This window comes from Lepisma saccharinum, chromosome 1 (assembly GCF_977018435.1).
Source record: "Lepisma saccharinum chromosome 1, izLepSacc3.1, whole genome shotgun sequence".
Taxonomy (NCBI): Eukaryota; Metazoa; Arthropoda; class Insecta; order Zygentoma; family Lepismatidae; genus Lepisma; species Lepisma saccharinum.
This window is the reverse complement of record NC_139229.1, coordinates 184,462,338-184,488,325: the sequence shown is the minus strand read 5'-3', so window position 1 is coordinate 184,488,325 and position 25,988 is coordinate 184,462,338. Positions and strand designations below refer to the sequence as shown.

General features: G+C 36.1%; 1 protein-coding gene across 1 annotated transcript; it reads right to left on the bottom strand.

Annotated features, from left to right (window-relative positions):
• Window positions 1–1,086: 1,086 nt before the first annotated feature.
• Window positions 1,087–24,517, bottom strand: LOC145990650 (protein arginine N-methyltransferase 3-like). The gene is made up of 7 exons (XM_083126265.1): window positions 24,383–24,517; window positions 15,847–16,200; window positions 10,648–10,979; window positions 8,880–9,067; window positions 5,693–5,919; window positions 4,430–4,789; window positions 1,087–1,302 (listed from the first exon to the last, which is right to left on the bottom strand). Exons 1-7 carry the CDS (start codon window positions 24,399–24,401, stop codon window positions 1,193–1,195), a joined length of 1,590 nt encoding a protein of 529 aa, XP_082982391.1. The 5' UTR covers window positions 24,402–24,517; the 3' UTR covers window positions 1,087–1,192.
• Window positions 24,518–25,988: the final 1,471 nt, after the last annotated feature.

The window sequence follows — 25,988 nt, the reverse complement described above, 5'->3', positions numbered from 1 at the left end:
TTTTATTTTTAGAAATCCTTTTCCGATAGTATAATATATCAAAAACAAAGTCACGTCGAAATATCACTGTTCTGAAGTCGATCGGCTGATATAGAAGAAACAGACTGGTAACTTTTCATTCTCTCCTTAACTTTAGTTTACTAATTTTTATTCTTTTTGATAAAGGACAAAAAAGAGACGAGATTGGTTTTACATTACAGCTTTACTGTCAGTTTTAGATGTCGTGTCCAGGGCTGGTAAATTGCAAATTATTCTTGCATTCACGGATGATTTAATGTTAGTTTTGGAAGAGTAAGTCCTTAGTTTTAGAGGAGGTTGAACATTGGGGGAGAGGGGGAGGGTGACGACGACGACGATTACCTCGCTCTTAGTTGCACTTAATATTTCTCACATACTTGAAACATCTGATCGATTGTCACTTATCTAAAAAAAATACTGTAGAGTTGAGTTAAATCGTTGGAAGAGAGAATTGTTTGGTGGGTTAATTTATTCATCGCCCCTTGTTAGAAATGCATACGTATAAAATATAATAATAATAAAAATTAGACAAACACACGCACGCGCATGCACGCACGCACGCACACACACACACACACACACAAACACATATATAATTATCCTTTTTTATTTTAAATTGAAATTATATAAGTATCGGCATCAGTGAGGGTATCGGTTCAAAGTGGTAATAGCTCAGCCCTAGTTTTGAACTTTAGTTACATAAGCAAAATCTTACACAAAAAATATATACAGTATTTTTTAAAAAAAATAATTAAAAACTGGAGAATATACTACTGAAAGTTGCATAAAACTGTAGATTTATAAATATGGTTTGTCATACGTGCCCAAATGTAGAATATAATTTGATGGAAAACATTAGACCATGATAAAGAGAGCACACAAAATAAGAACAAACCTATGATGAATATTCACACAACCAAGATATTTCCACAGAAAAACATTTCATGCCTTTCACTGGTTTGTTATTCTTGAAAACAAGAATATAACATAATAAGCTTATGTTTACAACTATAACTTCTAAAGCAGCATATTAAGTTATGCTGACAAATTAAATTAAAAGCATACAGGTTAGATTTTTCTATGAGCTTTAATGCAATTTTATCAACAGAACAATTCTCTCTAAAAACAGTATAAAAATTGTAATTTACCAACAGCGTCCCATGTAAAATCATTATTACGACAGAATATAATTGAAAGTTCTGGCACCTAGGGTAATCCTAACTTCCAAAGAACGAACTTCTTTCCTATGACGTCTGCAAGTTAACGATCCTTTCAGATTCTCACCTGGAAAAAACAAGATCACTCATAAAGCATCCAAAACTCAAAGAAAATTTCTCACTTCTGCACAATGAAAACATTGAAAATACTGTTGTGTCTGTTGAATTATTTGGCTCCTATTGCACAGTAGAAATTTTGGTGTGTGTCATTATAACACATGGCAAAAATTCCTTAGATCCTCGTGTAAATAGCCTTCACAGATGATGCAACAATTAAATTAAATTCAAGCAATCTTGATATCTTTACTGGCAGATAAACCAAGCATAAGTAAAAGTTACTACTGAATTCTGGGGTGTGCTGCAATCATTTCATAGCAATGACTCATTTCTCATGGTAAGGATGTCGAATCGACCCTTCCTAACAGAAATATGTATGACACATCAATGGAAAGGGTATGAATCAAGGATTCCAGAAATGTAGGATACATAGTGTGGAAACAATGGGAAGTGGGAAAAAACGTAGTATTAAATTTGAGAATCCTCCATTATAAATGAAACATAATCAGCCTAATTTATGTGCAGATGCAAGACTAAATGCCTAATTAGTAGGGGCATGCATATTTCATTTTTGACGAAAAAACGAAATTTTAAAAAACACATTGTAGTGTTAATTTTTCATGTTTTTGAAAGGTGTGAGATGCATTTTGTGACCATGTTTTGTCACGAAATAATGCGAAATGAACTGCAAAAAGCGAAATTAACTCAAACATGAAATTTACCATTTATATACAGACTCTACACTTTCTGAAGTCTGAAGTATCCTGTGAGTTATGCAATTCGCGGAAAATTGATTAATTCTGTTGTTAATATTGGAGAAGCAAAAATTGACTCCTTTACACAGAAATAAACTTAATACTCTTATAACTACATAAATGTGCTATTAGAAGTGAAATGTTAATTCTGTGGAATAAGTGTAGTTTTTTAATCAAATTTAGGATTATATTCACAATTTTAAAACCAAAATGTCTTTTTATATACCACTTATCATCCAATTTTTCACCGCTATAACACCGATATTTCATTTTATTTACCGCTTTTGAACCCGAAATTAACTCTGTTTTTGTACCGAAATTTTGCTTTCTATTTACCAAAAATATGTGCCTCTACTAATTAGTTATGTTAGGCATGTTGAGTATAGTTTTCTTAGCATAAATAATACATTTACAATGTATTTATGCTAAGAAAACGACACACAACAGAAGCGGCAATATGACAATAAAATACCGAAAACCCATATATTTTCCATACAAATTGAAGAAAAACAACTTGAATTATCTTGAATTTTCAAAAGATGACAGTGTATGGTAATAGAATTAACCTTGATAACAGAATATGACCAATATATCTACAATGATGATCATGATGAAGTTTCCATTGCTGTAACTGTAACATTAATGAAACTAAAAATAAATGTCTGTTGAATGAAACTTGTATTCTCCTGAATTTTTAGGGCTGAGCTGATACAGATGCCAATGTATCGGTTGGGATTCATCTACCGATACTAAGCCAATACTTTTCCAGCATATTGGTCTATCATGGGGTACACAAAAATGTCGAGCGACACTTTGCAAATTTAAATAATCCTGGAAATTATGCAAAATTCAAACTTCCTTTTTATTTTGAACAAAACCTAAATTTTTGTAATTACATGGTTTGTATTTTAATATTCTGACGGAATTATTGTACAGCAAATTTCTTGGTAAATTGATGCTTATAATTGGAGAAGATTATTTGCACACCAATATTGATCAATATTTTGAACAAATTTTAATTATTGCAATTTTAAATTATCGGTATCGGTGGGAATCGGTAAGAGTATCGGTATTGGTTCAAAGTGGCTGTCCTAGAAATGTTACAACAAAAATTATGTTTACATGGTTGTAACAACCATACACTACAAAGAGAAATAATAATGACCATGGTTGAGAAAATTATAACTATAGAATTAACATACTGTTGTATGAATTTTGTGGGTACATCCATAAAGAAATGCTTCTTGTTGACTGAAAAGTATTTGTCATGTAAATCTGTACACTGGGTCGATAAATGCACTCAAGAAGGCATAAGTCAATCTGGAGGTGATCATTTGGATTGACAGGTGAGTAACAATAGACAGTCTAGACTCTGCAACAGGTTGCTCTCATGGCTTATCCTACTGAACTTCCAAAAAAAGAGAGCTCATGGCAAATTGTGCCATTCATATCCAAATATTTTAATGCTAGAAGTTCCAAGGCGTTGATTAAACTGTGGTCAAGTGCATGATTTTTGACAGAAATTATATCCAGACCTATTTCACAGCATTTTTTCATTAAACCATTTGTGACCTATTCACTGACTTACAGTTGCCATTCTGTAATAGCTGTAATAGTCAGTTCAACATCAGAAAATTTTATATATCAATACTCTCAATACTACAGTATAAATAAGATATACAGCTGAACTTCGATTATACGGTAACTAGAGTACTGCATCGGACGACTTTTGCTCACTCAAACTCGTTTGAATCTCCCACACTCGAGCATGCTACCCTCGAACGTACCACACTCGTAGTGGAATGATTGACAATGTCCTGTATTGTAGAGCTTCCTAATATTTCGTATATTTCGCTCGTTCGGTCGTTTTTCACTCGAGCGGAAGAACTATCAATTCTGTGTGCCATCTAGCATTGCCTGTGCAAATTATTTGCCGTTTGAGCAAAAAAAGCTCATTGCAGCACTCTAATGGTAACACTATTGAGCCTTGTTTCCATGTTAGAAAAATAAAAAACAGGATGACCAAGGCAGTTTTTATTCAATTATGTGTTTTTCATGGAACTGTGGCCTAAATGTAGAAAAATATAGTGTATATCATAATAGAGTAAACACCTTATAAGGTTTATTATTTAAAAAAATGAACTGAAACACAATGAGAATATCTTCAAGTTTTGTTTTCATGCGCAAGAATTTCGTAAACACTGTCATTGTAGCGCTGGTGTAGTGTTAAAGAAAATGGCGACTTTCACAGGTGCAGAAAGAGCAGGCAATTTAAAAAATAGAAAAGAAAGGTTTTTTATCTTCATTATTAACCTTGCCAATATAATATACAACAAAAGTAACTCTTAAAATATAAGAATATACCTAGCCTAAAAAACATACCTGCAATAACTTTAATTGGATCATTCACGAGAAAGACTGTTTGCTTCCAGTGGGTTGCTTCAGATTCCGGCCCAGTAGAAAATGATACAGGATGGTCTAGGTCAAAAAATATATCAAAGTACCCAACAAAAGATGTCAGCACTGCACTCCTTGTTACTTCCAACACAAATTCACTTGAAAACTCAGAATCCTTTACCCCACAGGTCATTAAATTGAACTCCTTAAGGGTAACTGGTTTCGTAATCAACACTTCTGGTTTTACCACTTCGACCGATGGTTCCCGCACAACTTCAGTTGATATGCTGGTCATTTTAAACCCATACACATCAGACCAGAAGGTAATCAACTGCTTGTGTCTATCTGAAAGGAAGAAATAAGAATGTAAAAAAAAAAACCTAACTAAGATACACAGATTACATAAAAGTTTACTCTAAAAAATATTCAAGTTATGCAGCAAGAAAGACAATCAAACAAATCATCAATTCTCCTCCCTACCAATTTTTCAAATATGTTTTTCTGACAAGAGCATTTACTTAGCCGTAACCCAGACATCTTTGCAATTCTCATTCACATATTTTTTCCATCAATGTATTGTCAGTTGTGAACATAAAAGCAACACAGCTTTGTAGTTACAAGTGTTTTTTTTTTTTCATAGAGATGGGCCTATAAAAAACTTTGCCAGATACTAATAAATAATAAGTACCAATATCAAATTTACCGATACCGATTACTGATATAAAATTCCAAATGATCCTTGAAGAACCTGAATGGTTCTTTGACCTCCATAATAAATGTGCATTTCGAGGTGACTGCAGTGCAAAAAGATGTTGCACATTTAGACATTTTACTTTCTTAAAAAGAAGGGCATGGAGATATCCATAAAAATTGGCACAATTCTGCACTAAATTATAAGATTTTAAAGATACATCAGATCAGTAAAATAATTGGTAATTCTACCCATAAATTGATACACTAATATGCCTATATCTGTCCCATACCTAATGTTTCATATTAGAAGTCAAAGATTGTTTTTAAAGTGCAATTAATGCTCAGATAGGTTAATCAGGGACCCACAGTTTAAAGTGGAATCCAGCCCGCTGTGCAATATGTCTCAACCAGGTATTGAATCCAGGGGGCTCTTAATTACAGAACAAGAGTGTAAGTGACTATGGTGGAGGCCCTTGTTCATATGAAATAATACCACATGGTGACTGGTTGTTCCAGACGAAATACTCTTAAGAAACAAACAGAAATAGAAATTACCTTCATCTCCACATCCCACTAAATGCATTGAACATCGGTTGGGTAACAGAATTCCTCCCTTGTCTAGATGATGATCTCTGGCATAGATCACGCTATCCAACATTCCCTCGAACAGAAGAAAGTACCCCATCCACTCGGAAACTATGATATTCACCTTCTCAGTCGGCAATTTGGTATCTTCCAGCCTTCCCTTTATAGGAGTTATTTTCTCATTCAGATTATTTTCTCTGTGGGGTAATGAAATGAAAGATCAATTGTAAAGAACAGAAATCAAACTCACAGGGGGAAAGAAAAAGTATTTTTGTCAGACATTATGTAAGTTTAATAAATATAAATAATAATGAAAAAGATACAGGTTGTAGAAGCATATGTGAGAAAAAGATTCCTATAATGTTCATTTTGAATTATTATAAGCATGTAGTATTTACTGCTTGGAACCTGTGGATTTGCAGCCTACATACAGCACCCCCCATAATACATATCTCTTGCACTTAACCACTATTTTATTTTTGAATATGCTCATAAGGGGAGTGAAAAATGAAAATTTTCAAAATTTGAGTTGTAATAGCAAAATGATGTTGCCCTTTTGCTTCCAAAAGACCACGTTTAAAATTTCACCATTGGTATGAGCCTTAGAATAGAGATATTGACATGACATTTTTAACTCGTCTCTTTGAAGGAAAAAGGCAACATAATTTTGCTATTATAAGTCCCAATTTTTACCTATGTAATGGATTTTTTAGTGCCTATAAATGTCTATTTTGAGAGTTAGTGACTATTTTAGTCAGTAACTGCTTTTGACAAACCTACAATACTTGTATTGCATTTAAATTTAAATACGTCAGAGATCAGTATGTGCATAAATGAATATCTGGAGTCATGTGCTGTTTGTCTCAAAAGGGACCAGCAGATATAAAAGGCGTAAGGCCGGTTCACATGCTATGTCATACGGTACATCTTGCTTGTGCATGCACGCACTGTGCATGCAAAACATAGTGTGTGGACCGGAAGACTGGGTAAATTTTAGAACTACACACACGCGGAAATTGTCAACCAAAGACTGAGCCCAAGAGCATAGATGTCTGCACAAATCTCAAACATCTGCGCAAACAAGTCTGTGCGTCTGGACGCTCCCCTCAGTCTTTTGTGCAACTATCACTCGCTCAGTTTCCCTTCTACCCTAGTGCTGAAACACTATTAACAAAGTTCGAAAATCTTGCTTTCTTTTTTTCTTGATAAATTCGTTTTTGTGCAACAATGAGCAATCTTCGCCAGTGTTCACATGAGTTTTAGCAGAGTTCATTGAACTCTACAAGAATTTTCATGTTTGTTGTGAGTAAAATCAAAGAACTACAGTAAAGAATTAGGCCTAGGAGAGCTTATTTAAAAAATACAAAGAGGTTGACATTTCAGCAAACAGAAATACAGTAGTAAGGGAAATCAATTCCATGAGAACTGTTTACCGAAAAGTTGGCCAAAGTGAACAAACCAATCAGTTCGATCTGGTGCTGGGGATAATGATGTTTACAAGCCAATGTTAAGGTATTTTAATTAATTTGGATTTTTGACTGATCAAGAAACTATGAGAGAGTACGAATTCTTCTCTGACTTACCAGGCTAACTGCAACGATAATTTTGTTGATTTTATTAAACCAATGTAGTCTCCGACAACGTAGTGGTAACTCTGTTGCCATATAATCAAGGGGCTCAGAGTTCAATCTCTGGGTCGGGCACATTAAACACTTTCAGTTATAGGTCTAGTCCGGATTAGCCTAGCTTAATGTCTGTGGTGGAGTGGTTATCATATAGTGCTATGACTTCAGAGGCCCCAGGTTCGAATCCCTAACCTGTGCATGGGTGTCCATCAATTTGATCATACATCACCCAGATCAATTTTCGCAATTACCCAAAAATAGCAGGAAAGCAAAGTAAACTAAGACAAACCACAAATGGTAACAAGGTTGTACTTTTTTCAATCCCGCAGGAAGTGTGTTTTAATAACCTGGCAATAGTCCCAAGTTCGAACCATGGTCATAATCCCATCATCACTTAATCACTTCGTCATCCATTCATCGCGATTAATCCAAGAGGTAAAAAAGCGGCATAAAGCAGTGCAAATATAAATAACTTGTACATTGTTATTAATTTATTATTTATAATAGAAATATTTTAAGCAAACTGGATTGTAAATACATTTTCATAAGAGAATCATCAAGAAAGGGTAGTTATGTTAACTTTTGATTTTTGAACATTGAAAAGTATTCTACAGAATTAGGAAAACTAATCTTACTGAACTATTGGAATAGTTTTTGTAGGTAGTTATAATATAATATTATACATTTACAATGAAGGTTTATTTATTTATTCACCACATGTATAAGAGGACATGGGCAATAAAGCACAATGTTTCTCACCACGCACTTCACGAAGTAGTGTCACGTGAGAAAATTGGTGCATTTTCAGTGCCTGAACCATCCTGAATGTCTCGTGCTCTTATCCCTTAAACAGAAACATCGGTCTGCGAGACCTTTAGTGTCTTGTAGTTCTACAGTGTGGCAACACTTATTGAGCTGTCTCTCCCCCCCTCCACAGTACCTTATTATCAACCACTTGCCTACACTCTGCACATGTTACTGCTCAGTTTGTGACTGTTTGTTACGAGAGACTTGTTGTTGTTTGAAAACGTGCAGACTGGGTGTTTCGCATTACGTATTCAATGCCAAGGTTGGAAGTGATTTACATAATACATTTTCTTAGTTTTGTTTCCATGTAATTTTAGTTTTCAATAAGTTTGAGTTACTAATCATGATTTTGCTCTTTTATTGTCTAAAAAACTTTAAAAAATGTAATAACAAATATTAAAAAATAAGGTCTCTCAGACCGGATGTTTCTGCTTAAGGGTTAAGACATTTAATTTGTCTTCTTTTTGGAAGACAAACTGCAAAAATTGACCAGAGTAGCACTTCTTCCATAATGGACTTCGTGGAACTGAGTAGGAAACTCTGTACAGCAAGACGTAGGGTGTGGACACACCAGAACTGAAACATCTCTTCCTGTACAGTTTTGAACTGCGCAAGCAAGACGTACTTGAAGACGTAGTGTGTGGACCGGCCATTATAGGCGTTGGTCTGACATGGGATCAGCAAGAATTTAAAAGTTAAAAGCAACTGCATGGTTATGTGTTTACCTAACAATATCCATTGTGTGATATATTACATCTGACTGGTCTATTGCAATAACCTGCTTAGCTCCTGCAGAGGCAGCAAACATGGACAAGATGCCAGTGCCACAGCCCAAATCCAGAACTGTCTGATCATGGAACACTTTTGAATTGGAACAAATAGCTTCTTTATACGAATTAGTCCTTACTTTATCCTGAAAAGATACATTAAAAACTGCATGAATAATTTCCTTGGATACAAATTCAATGGGTGCATTGGCACTTGCATACACTCAACAATATTAAGTAATCCAGTATATTTGTATGCAAAATTATCAACTATGAATGCATCAATATGAATTTCTTGTGACATGGCAGTAAATAATTACAGAGAAAGTTAGTACTCACGTTTTCCACAAAGCTGATTACAGTTTGTTCTATTCATTTTCATGGCCACTGTCACCTTCCTTGTTGGAACTTGTGTGGTTGCTTGGCATGCAACAGTCTCTTTCTTGTGTAATTTGACAGCAGGCTAACTCGTTGAAACAACAGTCGTTAGCACTATTAATGATTTGAAAATTATCCATTTTGGCATGGTGGTTAGTGTTCCTGTCAATTAAATTGGTGAACATGCGCACGTTCTTGGCCAGAATTGAACTATATTGTAAATCTTGGCTAGTCATTATGGGAGTGTATATTATTTATTATTGAAATCATTGTGTGTTTACACTGTTTTATCACAACACTTTGAAGAAGTGGGTTAAACCTTTTGACATTTTCAGGTTGAACTTTCCACAGATATCTGTACCAATTTTAGCACTTAGTGTGGCTCACCACTGTGATCATAAGTTTGTTATTGTGTATTTAGCTGCTTTGTGTGTTACTTTGAAATTTGGAAACAATGTCCAAGTATTAACGATATTTTGGAATGGATCAAATCTGGTAGCACTGGCTAGAAAAAAAATAATAATCCCATTAGTGTCATAAGCCCTCTCTTAGAAGCACATCACTGCTTGATTTCCACCCACTGGCTTGGAATTGGGTTATTTGCTGTTATTCAAATTCAGGGCCAGATTAAAGGGGGAACAAGGGCACTTACTCAAGGCACTGCATTCATATGGGGGCAAAATTGCCATGTTTTTCTTCTTCTTTTTTCAGCCAGAAGGAAGAGTTAATATCGAAAAGATACATATACTGCTTTCAATTATCTCATTGTAATCAAGAGGTTTTCAATTTGATTATGTGTTGAAGCACAGTTCAGTGGTTCAGAGGTTGTGGTCCTGTCCCAATCAGGCAATGTGGACATAAAGTGTAATTAAAAGCCGGTTTTGTCCAACAAATTGTATTAACAAATTCTATTTGAAAACTTCTTGTATTTTGCTACTTATCTGTCAAAATTCCCTCTTCGGTGAAAGAAAAAATCCACATAAAAACATGCCCATGGAGACCAGTGTGAATATCGATCTTAATTTTTCAAATTTTAATCATATATTTCATGTTAAACTCTGACATTAATATCAATGTTTTATTTATTTTTTAAATATTTACCAAAACTTAAGTATATCACAAAAAAGGCAGATCCTTATGCCAGAAAGAATTAACTGAAATTTCTACATTTTTACTGAAGTTACAGAATATTTCATGTTTTTCATTAAATAACAACAGATACAAGAGACTAGAAACAATTAAGGAAGATGATAAATAATATCAACATATCAGTATCACTCCTGCCATAAGTACATCATAAAACTGTAAATATTTCCTTCAAACTACAAGGATATTGATAAATACCTACTGACAGCATCTCGTGGTGTATTCCAAAATGGGCATAAGTACTGAAGTAGCCCTCGTCTTCCTCCACAGTAAGAGATTTCACAGTGTTTTCTAATGGTTCCACATATGTGCTATGTACCACCTGTTGTGTAACCTGCTTCATGTGTTCCATATCCTTCCCCATCCTTTCAAGCACTTCATTCTTCTCCCGAATATCAGCTTGTAAAGTCTGTATTCTTTTCTGTAGCTGTTCATAGTGTTTCTCCGATAGTGTCACACAACCATCCTCCGCATTCACTATAAAGTAATCCTTATCACAATTCAATGGTGCAGGAACTTCCAGGTCCTCAAAATCTATTAAAAATAAAAAAAATCTGATATTACTTACTTATATTTACAAATATTATTTACTTATTAAATACACACTGTAAAAGTTTTATTAAAAAGTTGGGTGAATGGTCCGATATACCAACAGCAAAATGAGCCAGGTGTGCGTGCATGCACATGTCTATCCAGAGACATGTCGAGAAGAGCCACCTAGCATGGAGAACACGTGGCCATCAGGGTAAACCTGCTGTGTGTGGCAGTCAAACATAGTCAGTGTGAGAGGTAGTGTCACAGTGCAATGGAGCAACGAGTGAACATCCAAGTTCATCCTCAGTCGTTTCCTTCCTGTTGCAAAACAATTTGGACAAGATGTAAACACATTTTCTGCTCATGGCTTCCATCCTGTACACTTGAACCAACATTTGATGCACCTGAGGACGTTTTATGTTTCCCCGCCTGAAGAGCGTCATGAAAGGTGCCAAAAGTGTGTTGTGGTGGATGGCGATTATTTTGAAAACCAATAAAGGTAATTTATTTGTATCCTTTGTTTTGTTTGTTTTCTGATAACATTCACCAAACTTTTTAGACACAGGGTGTATGATTGACCAGTGCTCGAAAAATATTCTTCAGAGCTAGGTGCCAACTCTGAAAATCAGGTGCCAGGAAACCACCTACTAGCAATTGTGCATACTATAAGAAGCAGGCACCCGTGGCAGAGTGGTTAGTACATCGCCCCACGATGCTAGGGGTCCCGGTTTAACTCCAGCCTGGGCATGATGTTTGTAAGTGTCCATTCATCAATTTCATTACATCATCACTCATCACTTCGCAAATTAGCCACAAGTGGCACAAAAAGTGAAGTAAAATAAACTACAAAAATCAATCACTCTATAAGAAGCTGAGAATCACCGTATTCAAAACATCCTTAAATCATGTGAGAAAGTGGGAAATGGGGGGTTTGGGAACAAAGAGCAAAAAATAGTTACTGATTCTATGGAATGTTTAAAATGTAGATAAAAAAAAATCATTTGCTAACTTTCGCTGTACTGCAATTTGAACTTAGACTCTTCAAAATGTCGTACATGCAAACTTAAAAAATGGCAATATTATAGCAAAAGATCACAGTCGCCATGCGACCGGGGTTCTTCGAGCCCTGTGATTGACCCATTGATTTATTCGCATTTCTGCCACTTTTGGCTAATCTCGAATATGAGGATGCCATGCTAAGTCAGGATTCGAACCCGGGACCTCTGGTGTCATAGCATGCTGTCATATTGCTGTAAATACAACAGATCATTAAGGAATGCAAATTATATTATTTTTTCTTATGTCAACATATTGCCAACTGAATGCTGTTTTGTCGTATCTTCACTTTTCGTCGGAGATGAGTTGATGACATTATTGTGATCCTTAAAGATTAATTAGTCAATTTCCGAAGCAACATATCTGGCTGTCAAGTGGTGTGAATTATCAAAATTAATAAAATGTTTGCACAAATCTTGTAGCGAATTCAAAATCCACATGTGTTAAGTTTAATCAACTCTCCTGCAAATTCAGATCAGATGGACATACAGCAACATAGTATTCAGCTGGCGATATGACCATACCATCCACAATCTTGTCTCTGATTCAATGCAATTCATTTCTCATTTTTCTAATTTGTTTGCCCCGACTATTTCTTGAATGATATAAGATATTGAAGGGTCTCTTGAAATTATAGAGCTTTATTAATTTGTTATTTTTTTTAACTGCAATAAAAAGGCACACATATGCTAGTTGCCTAATGTTTCAAAATCTAATCCGAGACAGATTAGCCTACATACAAATATTATTATTACAATTAAAGCAAACATCTACAAATAAATAAAAATGTATTAAAAAATCAGCCTTATAATTGTTTGCATAACACATTCACAAACTACGTATTTGGCACTAAATAAAGCAAAATACAAATAAGAAAATACATCATCTTACCTGCCAATGTACATTTGAATAACTTCAAGAATTCAAATATTGATGATGTGAAGTATTTCATTCTTTAACATGAGAATGGTCGCAACGAGTCACCATTACCTGCATGCTCACATTTTCACTAGCAACCTAAAATATTCTTGACATGACACCCCTTACTCTATCAGTCTCTCCTTTCTAAATTACACAATAGCCATCACTACTCGGTTTTGAGTGCAACAGGTATCCACGAAAGTTCTGTGCAAGTACGTCATTTCATGTGTTTTTCATCGTGTTTGTGTAATGGATCAACAACAACCAGACCAAATTCTTACTATACATACCGAATTAATCTTCTTCTGAGTTTTATTCTAATTAGTAGGGCTTGGGTTTGTATGTAATTACATACTCTTTTCCTTTCTAGATACATACCATGAACAGGAAAATGTCAACGAATTATATAACTGACATGATTTTGCATAAGTTTTACGTTACATACTTTTACATACGTATCTGCCAGGATATTAGATATTTTACATACAGGGTGGTCCAAAAGTCACAGAACTATCACATATCGTGAGAAATAAACATCGAATTGGAAAACGAAAAAATACATGTTTAATAAGTGAAAGAAAGCTATTCAATGATATCACACTTGATTCCCTGCCCCCTGGGGGTGGGATGGGAGGCAACTCTGAAATTTTAAATGGAAACCTCAATTTTGTATTGTACAATAGGAAAGAGGACTTCATTCCAAGTCCAACGAGCTATCAACCATCCTCCTAGCTCAATTAGGAACGGAGATATGGCGATTTAAAATTTCCGTGGGGAAAAAAAAAATAATTGAAAATTTTCATAAAACCCAAAATTTTTTCAAAGGGACTGAGCTAGACTGAAAGCGATTGCAGATTCGGAATCTGCACATCAAGACCTTTCAATAGAGTATATGGTAGACCCCCTTCCATATACTCTATTGAAAGGTCTTGATGTGCAAATTCCGAATGTGCAATCACTTTCACTCTAGCTCAATTAGGGGCGGAACGTCGCTTTAATTTATTTATTTATTTATTTTTGGCAAAAATTTAAAATCGACATATCTCCGTTCCTAATTGAGCTAGGAGGAAGGTTGATAGCTCGTTGGACTCGGAATGAAGTCCTCTTTCCGATTCTACAATACAAAATTGGGGTTTCCATTTAAAATTTCAGAGTTGCCCCCTGCCCCAACATTGAGTAGCTTTGTTTCATTTATTAAACACGTATTTTTTTGTTTTCCGATTCGATGTGTATTTCTCACATCCTTTTCCCTATGTTTTCGATCTCTGAAACATGAAGAAAATGTGTAGCTCATGTGATGTCATATTATCACTGAGATGCTTAGTGCTTACCATCACCTGAAATTGACTGCCATGTCGACAGACAGGCTGGAAAAAAAAAAAACGCGAACTGATATTTATCGAAAGATGCTGGAATCCCTCCCCCCCTCCTTCTGGATATATATTTTCATTTCGCTTTTAGGTTTAGGCAAAGCACCTTCAAACACTGCATCCGTGGACAAGAAAGCTACCTTCCTGTATGTGGCGAATTACACAATATGTTCCCTTGCACAAAAAGTACAAAAGTAGCTATGGATTTTCATTCGATTGTTCTTTCTGTAGATGTTTCCCTTCTCAATTTGTTTCGAAGGTTACAAAGAGCTCTCTTACATATTTATATGTTACACAATAATTTACGATGTAAAAAGTAATTAATATTTGACAAAATTGGTTTCTTAAATATGTACACATTGCTATGTTTTTTTGAGTTTATAAATTTGATACAAATTTTATATAATTTGAAAAACTTATGACCTTAAAATTAAGTTGAATATGTGCAAATAAAAAAAAATATCTAGCAGAATTCTTGAAATTGCTTACTCAATTGTTTTTAATATTACATATTCTCTGATACTACATATTTTTTTGACAATACATACTTAGGTACATATCTTATCAATTATTGTTACATATTTATGTACATATTTTGTACTTTGATATTACATAAAAATCCGGAGTCTACTAATGAGAAAGCCAGCAAATGAAAAAATAAACCGTGTGCTGTTTAACCCTTGTTATCTCCAGTGGGTTTGATGGATATATCAGTCTTCAACCTTCTCTGGTTCAAAGCTCCTGCGTATGACGAAGTACGAACCTGCTTCTTTCAGTATTGAGTTAATTCGAATTTCTGCCACGAGATGTCACTCTTCTGAATCTCCAGTGTGCTTAACTTGGTGAAATAACCATGAGATGTAGACTCTGCTTACAGGTTGGCACTTTGCTGCCTGTGATTATCATGCACTTGAATATAATGCAGTATATAATATGTGCTTGGACCCAGGGTGTTTGCCAATTCAGGAGCAGAGTGAGCATTTTTCTTGATTGATTGATTGGATTAGGTTATCTTACTGTCACTTTTGTGCTAATTGCAATGATTAGGAAGAGTGATGATAAGATGAAATTGATGAAGGGACACTCGCAAAGAACACCTATGTCCAGGCTGAGACCACTGGCTTCTTGCATTTCGAAGTCTTGCTTCTTTCTACGATGGCTCAAAGTAGCAAAAGGAGTCATCTATCTTCTTTGAGTATAGAAGACTCACTTTGCATAGTGATAAGGAATTGTAATTTTTAAAATTAACCACTACAGAAGAGATTTAGCATGTGCAAATTATCCACTTACAGTAAATAAATTTGAAGAACTACATTAAATCCAAAGGGCACAGAGAAAATTCAATTTAGTTTGCAAATATATTTTAAAGCATTTGTAAGATTTCATTACATTCCTTGTCCACTAATTTAAAAAAAAGTGAGGTATATATTGTTTGACAGGTATATAACAAAATGGGAATCAGAAAATATAAGAACAACTAAATACAGATTGGCACTGTTCATTTAAAACACACTACTCACCAAACATAAGCCATGGATCATCCTGTATAACAGGTTTCATGTATGCATCATTGTCCCATACTGGTTCCTTATAGCTCATTATCATATCTGGTTCCTGTTTGTGGAATCTGATAAAGTTTACAAGTTTAATAAACGAGTAACAGTCCATATTGTGGTTCTCTTTTAACTGAACTAAATTAAAATTATGCTCTTTTCGACAGTGAAGAAGAGCATCTTCTAGTTTGGGAAATGTTTGGACACAAAACAAGCATGTAGTGTGTCTTGCAATATCTTCTTCCATCTCATCCCACGTGTCTTCGTCATCATCTTCCATATCACAGTCAGAGTGATTGTCTGACGACAAGTCTGGAACATCTGCGGCATAACAAAAATTTTCAGTAAAACATATTTATTGGAATGAACGTTACATGTTATATACCCATACCAAAAATATATATATATATATACCACGTGAGGCACCTAAAAGTACCACCTGAAATAGCGAAGAAACCAGAAACAGTAGCGATGTGAGGTTTGCGGGAAACAATAATATCAAATGGGACTCGTAAATCGGAGGTATGGGGTGGGTTGAAAAATATTGACAAATGGGGCATTTGGAGCAAAGTCATATTTTTTTAAATGGAACAATATACAATAACATGCATAATATAAAAGAGCACACAAAGAGAAACACAACGCCGTTGGTCTCATGCATCTACTGCACATAGGAACAAAGATATGGCCATGTGAAAATATGTAAACAAACTAACAAGTGGCTCACTTGACCGTCAGTACCACGGCATGTACAAGTATGAGATGTCGGAAGCCATTGGACAAGATGAAGACAGTACGTGTTAAAGGAAGAAAAAATACAGTAGACATCGTCAGCACCATGTATTTGACAGTGTTACAGCATAATGAAAATGACCATGACAGTATGTCGAAGAACCACTGCGTAAGAAGCGAAAACCTGTTAAAGTGTGTGTTCAAAGTGGTGGCTGTCAGCTGCGATACAGGCAACGAGGCGCCCATGCAAAGATCGTTGCACAGAATGTAGCATCTCGTAGGGAATGTCCCTACAGGCCGCAGTAATGAGGTGTTGCATATCCTCTGGAGTTGTTGGCACATCCCGATAGACAATGTCCTTCAGCTTTCCCCACAGGAAAAAGTCTAACGGTGTCAAATCTGGGGAACGAGCCGGCCATTTGACAGGCCCTCCACGTCCAATCCAACAATTTGGAAATGTATTTTCCACACATGCTGTAGCGCATCTTGCACTGTGAGCTGGGCACCCATCATGTTGGTACCACATTTCCCTCCTTGTCTGAAGTGGTATGTCCTCCAATAGTACAGGCAGTTCATGTTGTAAAAACTGTATGTATCGGTCAGCATTCAGTGTCCCTTGTATAAAAAAAGGGCCAATGAGATGTTCACCCACTATACCACACCACACGTTCACACTCCATGGGCGCTGGCGTTCCACTTGGCGAAGCCAATGTGGATTTGTCACCGACCAATAGTGCATGTTCCTTAGGTTGACATTTCCATGATTGGTAAAAGTTGCCTCGTCAGTGAAGAGGATACGTGACAAATCGGGTGTGTCGTGTCGTAACATCCATGTACAAAACCGAACACGGTCCACAAAATCATTCCCGTGAAGCTCCTGATGGAGGGAGATATGATATGGGTGATACTTGTGTGTGTGCAGAATGTGCAATACACTTCGCTGACTCATCCCAGCATCCCTGGCAATTTCACGGGAGCTAACGTGCGGATTCACAGCAACAGCGGCGAGAACATTTGTTGCACCTGCCTCACCTGTAGTTGGCTTGTTCCGCACACGTGCTCGTGGTGTTACACTTCCAGTGTCAATTAATTTAATAAATAACTTACCAAACAGACGTCGAGATGACTGTCGTCTGTCCGGATATCTCTCTGCGTACACACGGTAGGCTTCTGAGACATTCTTTCGGCATTCCCCATAAATCAGGATCATGTCCGCTTTTTCTATGTTTGTGAACACCATAATCTTCGCTCTTACCACTACGACTGCTTGCTATGAACTAACACGATCTCGTGGACCTGCTATCAAAACTTGCTCTGCGTAAAGGCAGTTCTGTCAGGCACCTGAGAAGTCTTACATGCCGTGGTACTGACGGTCAAGTGGGCCACTTGTTAGTTTGTTTACATATTTTCACATGGCCATATCTTCGTTCCTATGTGCAGTAGATGCATGAGACCAACGGCGTTGTGTTTCTCTGCGTGTGCTCTTTTATATTATGCATGTTATTGTATATCGTTCCATTTAAAAAAAATATGACTTTGCTCCAGATGCCCCATTTGTCGATATTTTTCGACCCACCCCATACCTCCGATTTACGAGCCCCATTTGATATTATTGTTTCCCGCAAACCTCACATCGCTACTGTTTCTTGTTTCTTCGCTATTTCAGGTGGTACTTTTAGGTGCCTCACGCGGTGTATATATAGCTTCACTCACGTATTTCAAAATCATACTTTTCATTAATATATAAAACTGGCATGTGTGCATATTCACTTCAACAATCATTATAACTAGAATATACACAGAATAATGGAACCATGACCGGGGTTGGGCTGGGTGGGCCTAGCCCAGTTTTCCCCATGAGGGTTTTTCACAAAAATCCACAAAAAAAAAACTGGAAAGATAATTTTTTGAGAATTTTTTTATGAGGATCATCTATTGCCAATATTTTGAGAAAGGTTGTAAAAAAAAGCTTAGTAGTTGTTATACTATTCTAAGTAATTAATGTCGTACAAGTTACAGTGGGTCTTATCAGGAAATTTTCCAAAAATGGATTGTTGACGGAAAAAATAAGTATGCATTCCCAGAATATGGTTGAACAGAGCTTATAATTTTGAAATAATTAGTGTGGTAGCACTTTGGTTATCAGCTGCTTCCTCAAGTGAGGAACCATTGAGGCATATTATAGTTTCACCTGTGATAATCATCAATTGACACAATAGATTTTTGCCTGTATACTAATATTTTAATAAGGCCATTTTATACAAAAACACCTGGATATCATTTGACAAATTTGTCTAAAAAGAGTATGGTTTGAAGCCATGTTTTTCCTACCAGACAAACATGTATTCAAATGTTACTGGTGGTGATGGTACAGTCACGGACAGTTCTGGGTTGTGATGAATGCATTGACTTTCAATGGAATCATTACAACCCAGCAGTGTGCATGACTGTAAATGTTCTGCAGTGTGGACTACAGTGAAAATAATTGGCAGTAAACTGGTTTTAATGAATTTAAAGTTCACTTGAGGAGGATTTGGTAATTAAAGTTTGGGCAATGGTACGAGTCTTCCCTGCATTTTACCTTTTTTAAAAAAGAAATGGATACATAGAATAGTTTTTCCTTGATTGACTGATTTGGTTTATTTTATTTCACTTTTCTGCCACTTCTGGCTAAACGCTCACAAATAACACCCATGCCCTGGCCAGGAATTTAAATCCAGGCATCATAGCATGCCGTGCTAACCATTCCGCCATCGAGGCCAGCTTGTTTCTTTCTTAGCCAGAGAAGAGGTGGGAAGTACTCTGAATTATAACAATCCACTTATATATCGATGTATCCTATATTTTTTTTAGTATAATGTTAAGCCTATCAAAAGTGGTGTCATAATTAATAATCTAGGGGTGCTGAGGGGGTGCAGAATAAAATTTATGGGATGTGATGTTGAAAATAAAGAAAATATCAAAATATACATGCATGCTTTAACCACTACATAAAATATCATCAACATTTAGCAGACTTCTATGATAAGATGCCTATAAATCTGAAGAATACTAGTGACTTGCTTCATTTTTGCTTGATTTTATCACAACCACCACAAGTTGGAAATTTGAAATGAAGAAAGCTTGTTCATGACATGTGTCTTACATGTTAAGAAAGTGGTCATAGAGGGAAAACACAAACACAAGCTACAGTCATATTGAACTACATAGTGAAATGAAAAAAAAAATCATCCATACCCAAAAAACACAATTTTTGAACCTTTGAAATGCCACCAATAGAGTTACAAAATTCAGTTATTAATCTAACTTGTGTGTTAGGTAAAAAAAAAAAAAAAAGAAGTTTACTGGGTAACGTGAAGTACTGCTATTTGAAAAGGAAAATAACACATACAAAACATATGAAATCATGGAGTAACCTAACCTTCACATAACCAAATCATTGTCACTTTTCTGAAAATGTTCGATTGCTTTGTTCCCCCTCTGTCTTATACATTTATTTACATCTGCCTCAGATGTTACGATGCAAGGTGAACTGCACAGCAATTTCATTTTGATTAAATTTCCTACTGCCACACTATCCTTGACAATGAACTGTAACACTTCTTCACGAACTTTGAAACTGTCCATTAACAGTTTTTGAAAAAAAAAAAAAAGTCTTAAATGATACATTTACCAGACTTACGGGTAACAGTTTCATATATCGAAAACACATTTCTTCATTTTTACAGAAGAAACTACTTACGGAAATGAGTTTCTCTAAGGTTTCCAACGTTCGTCGAGGTATTTTCTTTCATCGAGGAATCTATTTGACAGGGGAAATCATATATTTTTCAAGAGAAATATCTCACCGACGCACAATTGCCATTGCTTTCCCTACGTGAACTGGATGCTGCATATGCTTGATGACGTAACACCCTGTCAAAGTTTCGAACCCCCCCTTTTTTTTTAACTATACTTGCCTAACATAACCTTATCGGAATGGTTCGTCGGGCTATCTATCAGCTACCCATGTATAATGTACAATTTGCACACGTGACGAACACGATAGTAGGTATTTTTCGGTCAAGAAGGTTGGAAACACTGCATACGGTAGTCAAGTTTTGCCTGCCGTGATAAGGAAGATAAAAAAGGAATAACAAAAATTACTCTCTATGTGAAAAATTGTGTTTCTTTTCGTGTAAAAAGCATAATGGCACCTTCACCTATGTTCCGCAATACACAATTGATAAGTAAGAACAATGTGAAACACAAAATATGCGATTTTAATGTGTCTCCGATCTATGAAACAGGTACCGACTTACGTAGAATGATTAACAGAATGACTGAAGATGACCGGACCCCTCTCTGATTTTCTTCATATTTGGCATACTCACTAATTGATGCCTCCTAATCACGAATCTTAAGTTAAAAGTTGTCGGAACGTCTAGAAATTGCAGAATAAGCGAAAATAAGGCGTTAGTTTTCGGAATGGAAACCGTCGATGTTCGCGATTTTTTTTTTTTTTGTTTCACAAGCATATATATATATATTCCTGATACTACCATGACACCAAATTTTAACTATGTTTGCCTAACCTAACCAAAAATAACCTAACCACGTCGTCAATGGTTCATGAGGCTAGCGCCAATGGTTCGCAATTATTTTGCAATTTCTAGATCGTGATACTACCACGACATGGAATTTTAACTAACCTAACCACACGTCAACGGTTCGTGGGGCTAGCGTCAATCACAATTATTTTGCAATTTCTACATGTTTCCGACAAATTTTAACTTCAGATTCATCATTAGCAGGTCTCAATTAGTAAGTATGCCAAATATGAAGAAAATCGGAGAGGAGTGTGGTCATCTTCAGTCATACCTGATTAACTTGTGTTAAATAATTTTCCAAGCATGACCTGGTAATGCCTTGGAAGCAACTGAAATTTTTATTGCAGTGCAACTTGTGAGAAAAGAGGAGTAACAAGTAGGTGGAAAATAAAATTGTATCTTATCAGCAATGCAAAAAGAATGAAGAAACATACAACAACTCACACTGGGCTATAAACAATTGTCGAAAACCACAAAACAGTTAACTGAATAAACAAGAGAAGAAACGATTCTTAACAATGCTGATCTTTTTAGAGTTTGCTACCAGTACAGAAAAGTAAGTGAAGCATTTGTTTCAGAGCAGAGGTAAATGTCTGTTACATCGGACACACATTAAAATCGGATATTTTGTGTTTTGGATGGTTCGTACTTACCAATTGTGTATTGCGGAACATAGTTGAAGGTGCCATTATGCTTTTTCCATGAAAATAACTTTGATTTTTCACATTACGAGTAATTCTTTTGGTTCCTTTCTTCCATTGCGCAACATACAATACGGAACGCACAGCTGTGGATCATCGCACGTCGTGCTTGTGTTTTGTCGATTTGGAGTGGGTATGCAGTGTTTCAACCTTCTTGACCGAAAAATTCCTAGTTTCGTGTTCATTATGTCATCACAAACCATTGACGGATAGCCCAAAAACATTTACAATAGCCCCATGAACCATTGACGGATAGCCCAGAAACCATTCAAGATAGCCCCACGGACCATTTCCGGCAAGGTTAGGTAAGCATAGTTAAAAAAAATCTCGTAAAAAAAGGCACGTTTGGAAACACTGGCGAGACTGCGTGACTTTCGACGCTCGCGCCATCTGTAGGTACATAATGGAAACAACGGCATAAGTTGTCACTTTGCACAAAATGCAAGTTTATTATATCAAAAGTGCTTATTTCTTGTTGTGCAGCATTCTACGGTGAGAAAATACCTCCACACACTTTCAAAATGCTACAGAAACTCATTTTCGTAAGTAGTTTCCTCTGTAAAAATGAAGAAATTTGTCTCCGATATAACAGACATTTACAAGAGCAGGATCCGAGTCTGTGTTGCTGTTTTGAGTCCACTTTATGCACAGTAAGGCTAATCGGGACTGGACCTACAGTTTAAAGTGGGATCCGAACCACTTGTCTTTCCACCGGGTATCGAATCCGGGACCCCTTGATTACAAGGCAATGACGCGTTACTAGTTTACTATCCTTCGGACAGATGTCTTCATTTCGGTAACACTTTCCTATACCTGAGACAGATTTCTTCAAATTTACAGGAGAAAGTACTTACGGAAATCATTTTCTGTAGCGTTGTTGATGTTCGGGAATGTAATTTTGATTCATTTTAATGCGAATGCATGTGGTTTTGTACGAAAATCTATTTCCGACGTGCTATTGCTGCTGCCGCCATTTGCTTCCTGCACGAGAGCACAATACGCTCTCGTATTGTCCGTATATACTAAATTGAACGAAAGGAGTGCTAATGGAACCAAACCTAACAGGCCTAACCTAACCTAGTAGGCATACCTCGTCCCCGTGATGGTTTGTGGGGCTATCGTGAATTTTTGGGCTAACGTCAATGGTTTTTCTGGCTCAAGGAACGATCAACGGTAAGCTATCGCCATGTTGTGTGTGGAAATAAACAAGAACAGTAAGTACTCGTAAATGTAAGAAGTATACATTACTTTCCTAACAAATTCAATTATTTCACCTAAATAAGTGTTCCAGAATGCAGAATAGTACGTTAGCAATGTAAAAAAGTGCGAAAGAAATGATTCCCAGGTGTCTCAGGTATAGTAAAGTAGTACCTTCATTTCTACAGAAGAAACTACTTACCGTCATAAGTTCCTGTAGTATTGTCTAACATCTGGAAGGTGTTTTGTGTGATGTGGGAATGTTTCATAGCGGAAATTCAACCATTGACGCATAGCCCCACGAACCATTCATACATAGCCCCACAAACCATTTCCGGTAAGGTTAGGTTAGGTAGGGTCACAATAGGTTACAATAGTTAAAAATTGGTTTCGAAAAATATATGCGTAGCCCCACACACCATTCTCGCCTAGCCCCACACACCATTCCTGCATAGCCCCACGAACCATTGACACATAGCCCCACAAACCATTTGCGGAAACGTACGTTCTTCACTTACAAAAACACTTTTTTTTAAAAAAAAAAAAAAAATTGATCAAAAAAACGTGAATACACGTTAAAAAAATGATCCGCGAAGCAGATAGGTAAGTACAAATGTCAAACATTGACGAAACTCAGAAGTTACAGGTGTCCGAAGGATAGTAAACATTTACCGTTACGGGTGTTTTCGGTTGAAAATAAGCTTCAAAATAGAGGTGCAGAAGAGGGTGTCCAAATAAAATAAGGGGTGCAGAAGCATCCCTTCTCCCTCCCAAGAGCCTAATGCACTCGCTATGACTTCTGCTGGCTGGTCATCTTCGAGATTGGTTTCATGAATGGTAACTGAATGCAGATCATATTTTTTATCATATATAAATGGTACATGTCTTTTTCAAGTGGGTTTTTAAGCTAGGAATTTATGAGCAGTGAATCTCTCTGTGTAATATTTCCATGGGATGTATATTCGGCAGTTACGTACAGTGTTTGTCTCTAAAAATAACATTATATTTTTCTAGTGACTATGCTTTTATGGCACCGTTCAAATGATTTACCGTATGAATCAGCGACTGATTGAAATAATGTAAATATTGAGAAAATTGTTCTATACCCTAAAGACCCTAGCTCTGTAAATACATACGTTCACGGTCTGAAAACGTTTACTTTGTCGAATAGTGGAATAGATCAGAAGGTAACGTGCCAGGGTTACAGAGAAAATAATCTACTAACGTCCCAAGGTTAGGAGAAAATAATGTGCACACATGTTCTGTAAGACACATCAAACCCACCTTCATCTACCAATGCCATGATGTATATTCACTCTACTCCATAAAATATAAAATGAACGTTTATTTAAACGATACTCTCATCAACACACACACTATTAGCGATTTTCCATTCCTGTACACCATGCCTGCAACATGTGCGGGGAAATGCAGGGGGTGCTCGTTGCTATGTGAAGTACGTATGCATTACGTCATCTGGGAGGATCGGGTTTGACGGTGCTCATTGCTATGTGCAGTAAGTTTGGTGCGGGGTACATTTAGCTACTAACACGTCGCAAAAATCGGAACAAGCAGGTTGTTGATTTTGTAGCGTTCCATTTATTTTTATTGTATTTTTGTACTTGTAGACTGCAATCATGTCTAATTGTGCTGTAGCAAGATATGAAAACTATAACCAGAAAACTAAAGGAACTGACATAAAATATCATAATTTCCAGTCGATAATTGCGTAAGTAAACAGTGGATTCATGCATGTAGACGAAATGTAAAAAATGCAAGTGTGCAGTGCCAATTATTGTGAAGAAGACTATGTGCGAGATCTAAAAGCAGAATTTCTGTATTTTCCACCAAAGAACGTGCTGAAGCCAACTGCAGTGCCATCGCTAAAATTACATCCAATTACTTTAGTACCAAATAATCGAGGAAATGGTGTAGTTCTCCTAAACACTTATCTTCACAATATGCTTCGCTTGTAGGACGTGCTGATAAGGTTTGCAGAGCTGTACGCTACGAAAGACACGCAATAAGGAAACGTGCCCTAAAGAAGCTAAAGACTATGCTGCCAGAAAAGAGAAAAATATATAGACGAAGGTATATGCACAAACTGCAAGCAATGTTTCGTTGTTTGAAAACATATTCGATGGTTTACAAACACACGTCTGCATAACGAAGCAAATAAATTAAAGATTACAAACAACCTCTATCAACCTGCTTTAACTGAATAAAGAAGTCCAAAATCTACAACGTAACCTAACCGACAGTAGCACAAGAAAGTCATCAATATCTTGAAAATGTGTTCAACTAGTGCGAAGTACGTAGTGAGCCTAACTGATTTGTTATGTACATTTTATGTAAGTCGGATTTATAATTATTAACAAATTCATTTAACACAGACCGATGTTGATTGTGATTTGTATGTTCACATTATCGTGAAGAACGTTGTCGGAAATATGCATTTCGAAGATCGCGTACTAACTTCCAAGCTATTAGAAATTAAATTCACTTAGTACATCTTCAATTCGAGTTACATAGAGTTGTATGCACGATGGTAAATATTGCATGAGTGAATATTACACCCATCATTAAAATGTTTCAACTTTGTTCAATTTTGGTATTTCACAAATATATTGTGAATAATTTTGTACCCTTGTACTCAATATAAACCAATGGATGTTACATTATTTCTTTGTAGTACATTTCTGTCAAAAAGAGCAAGATCTAAGATTAGTGTAATGCAAGTTACTTCGTTAATGTACAAATGTGTGTCGCATATCAGCCTTGGAGTATATTTTCGGGTTATACAACTCACACACACATGGGAATGGAAATGGAAAATCTGCGGACAAAGTCCTTTAACGAATAATAATTCGTACACTTGCACGGTCAATCA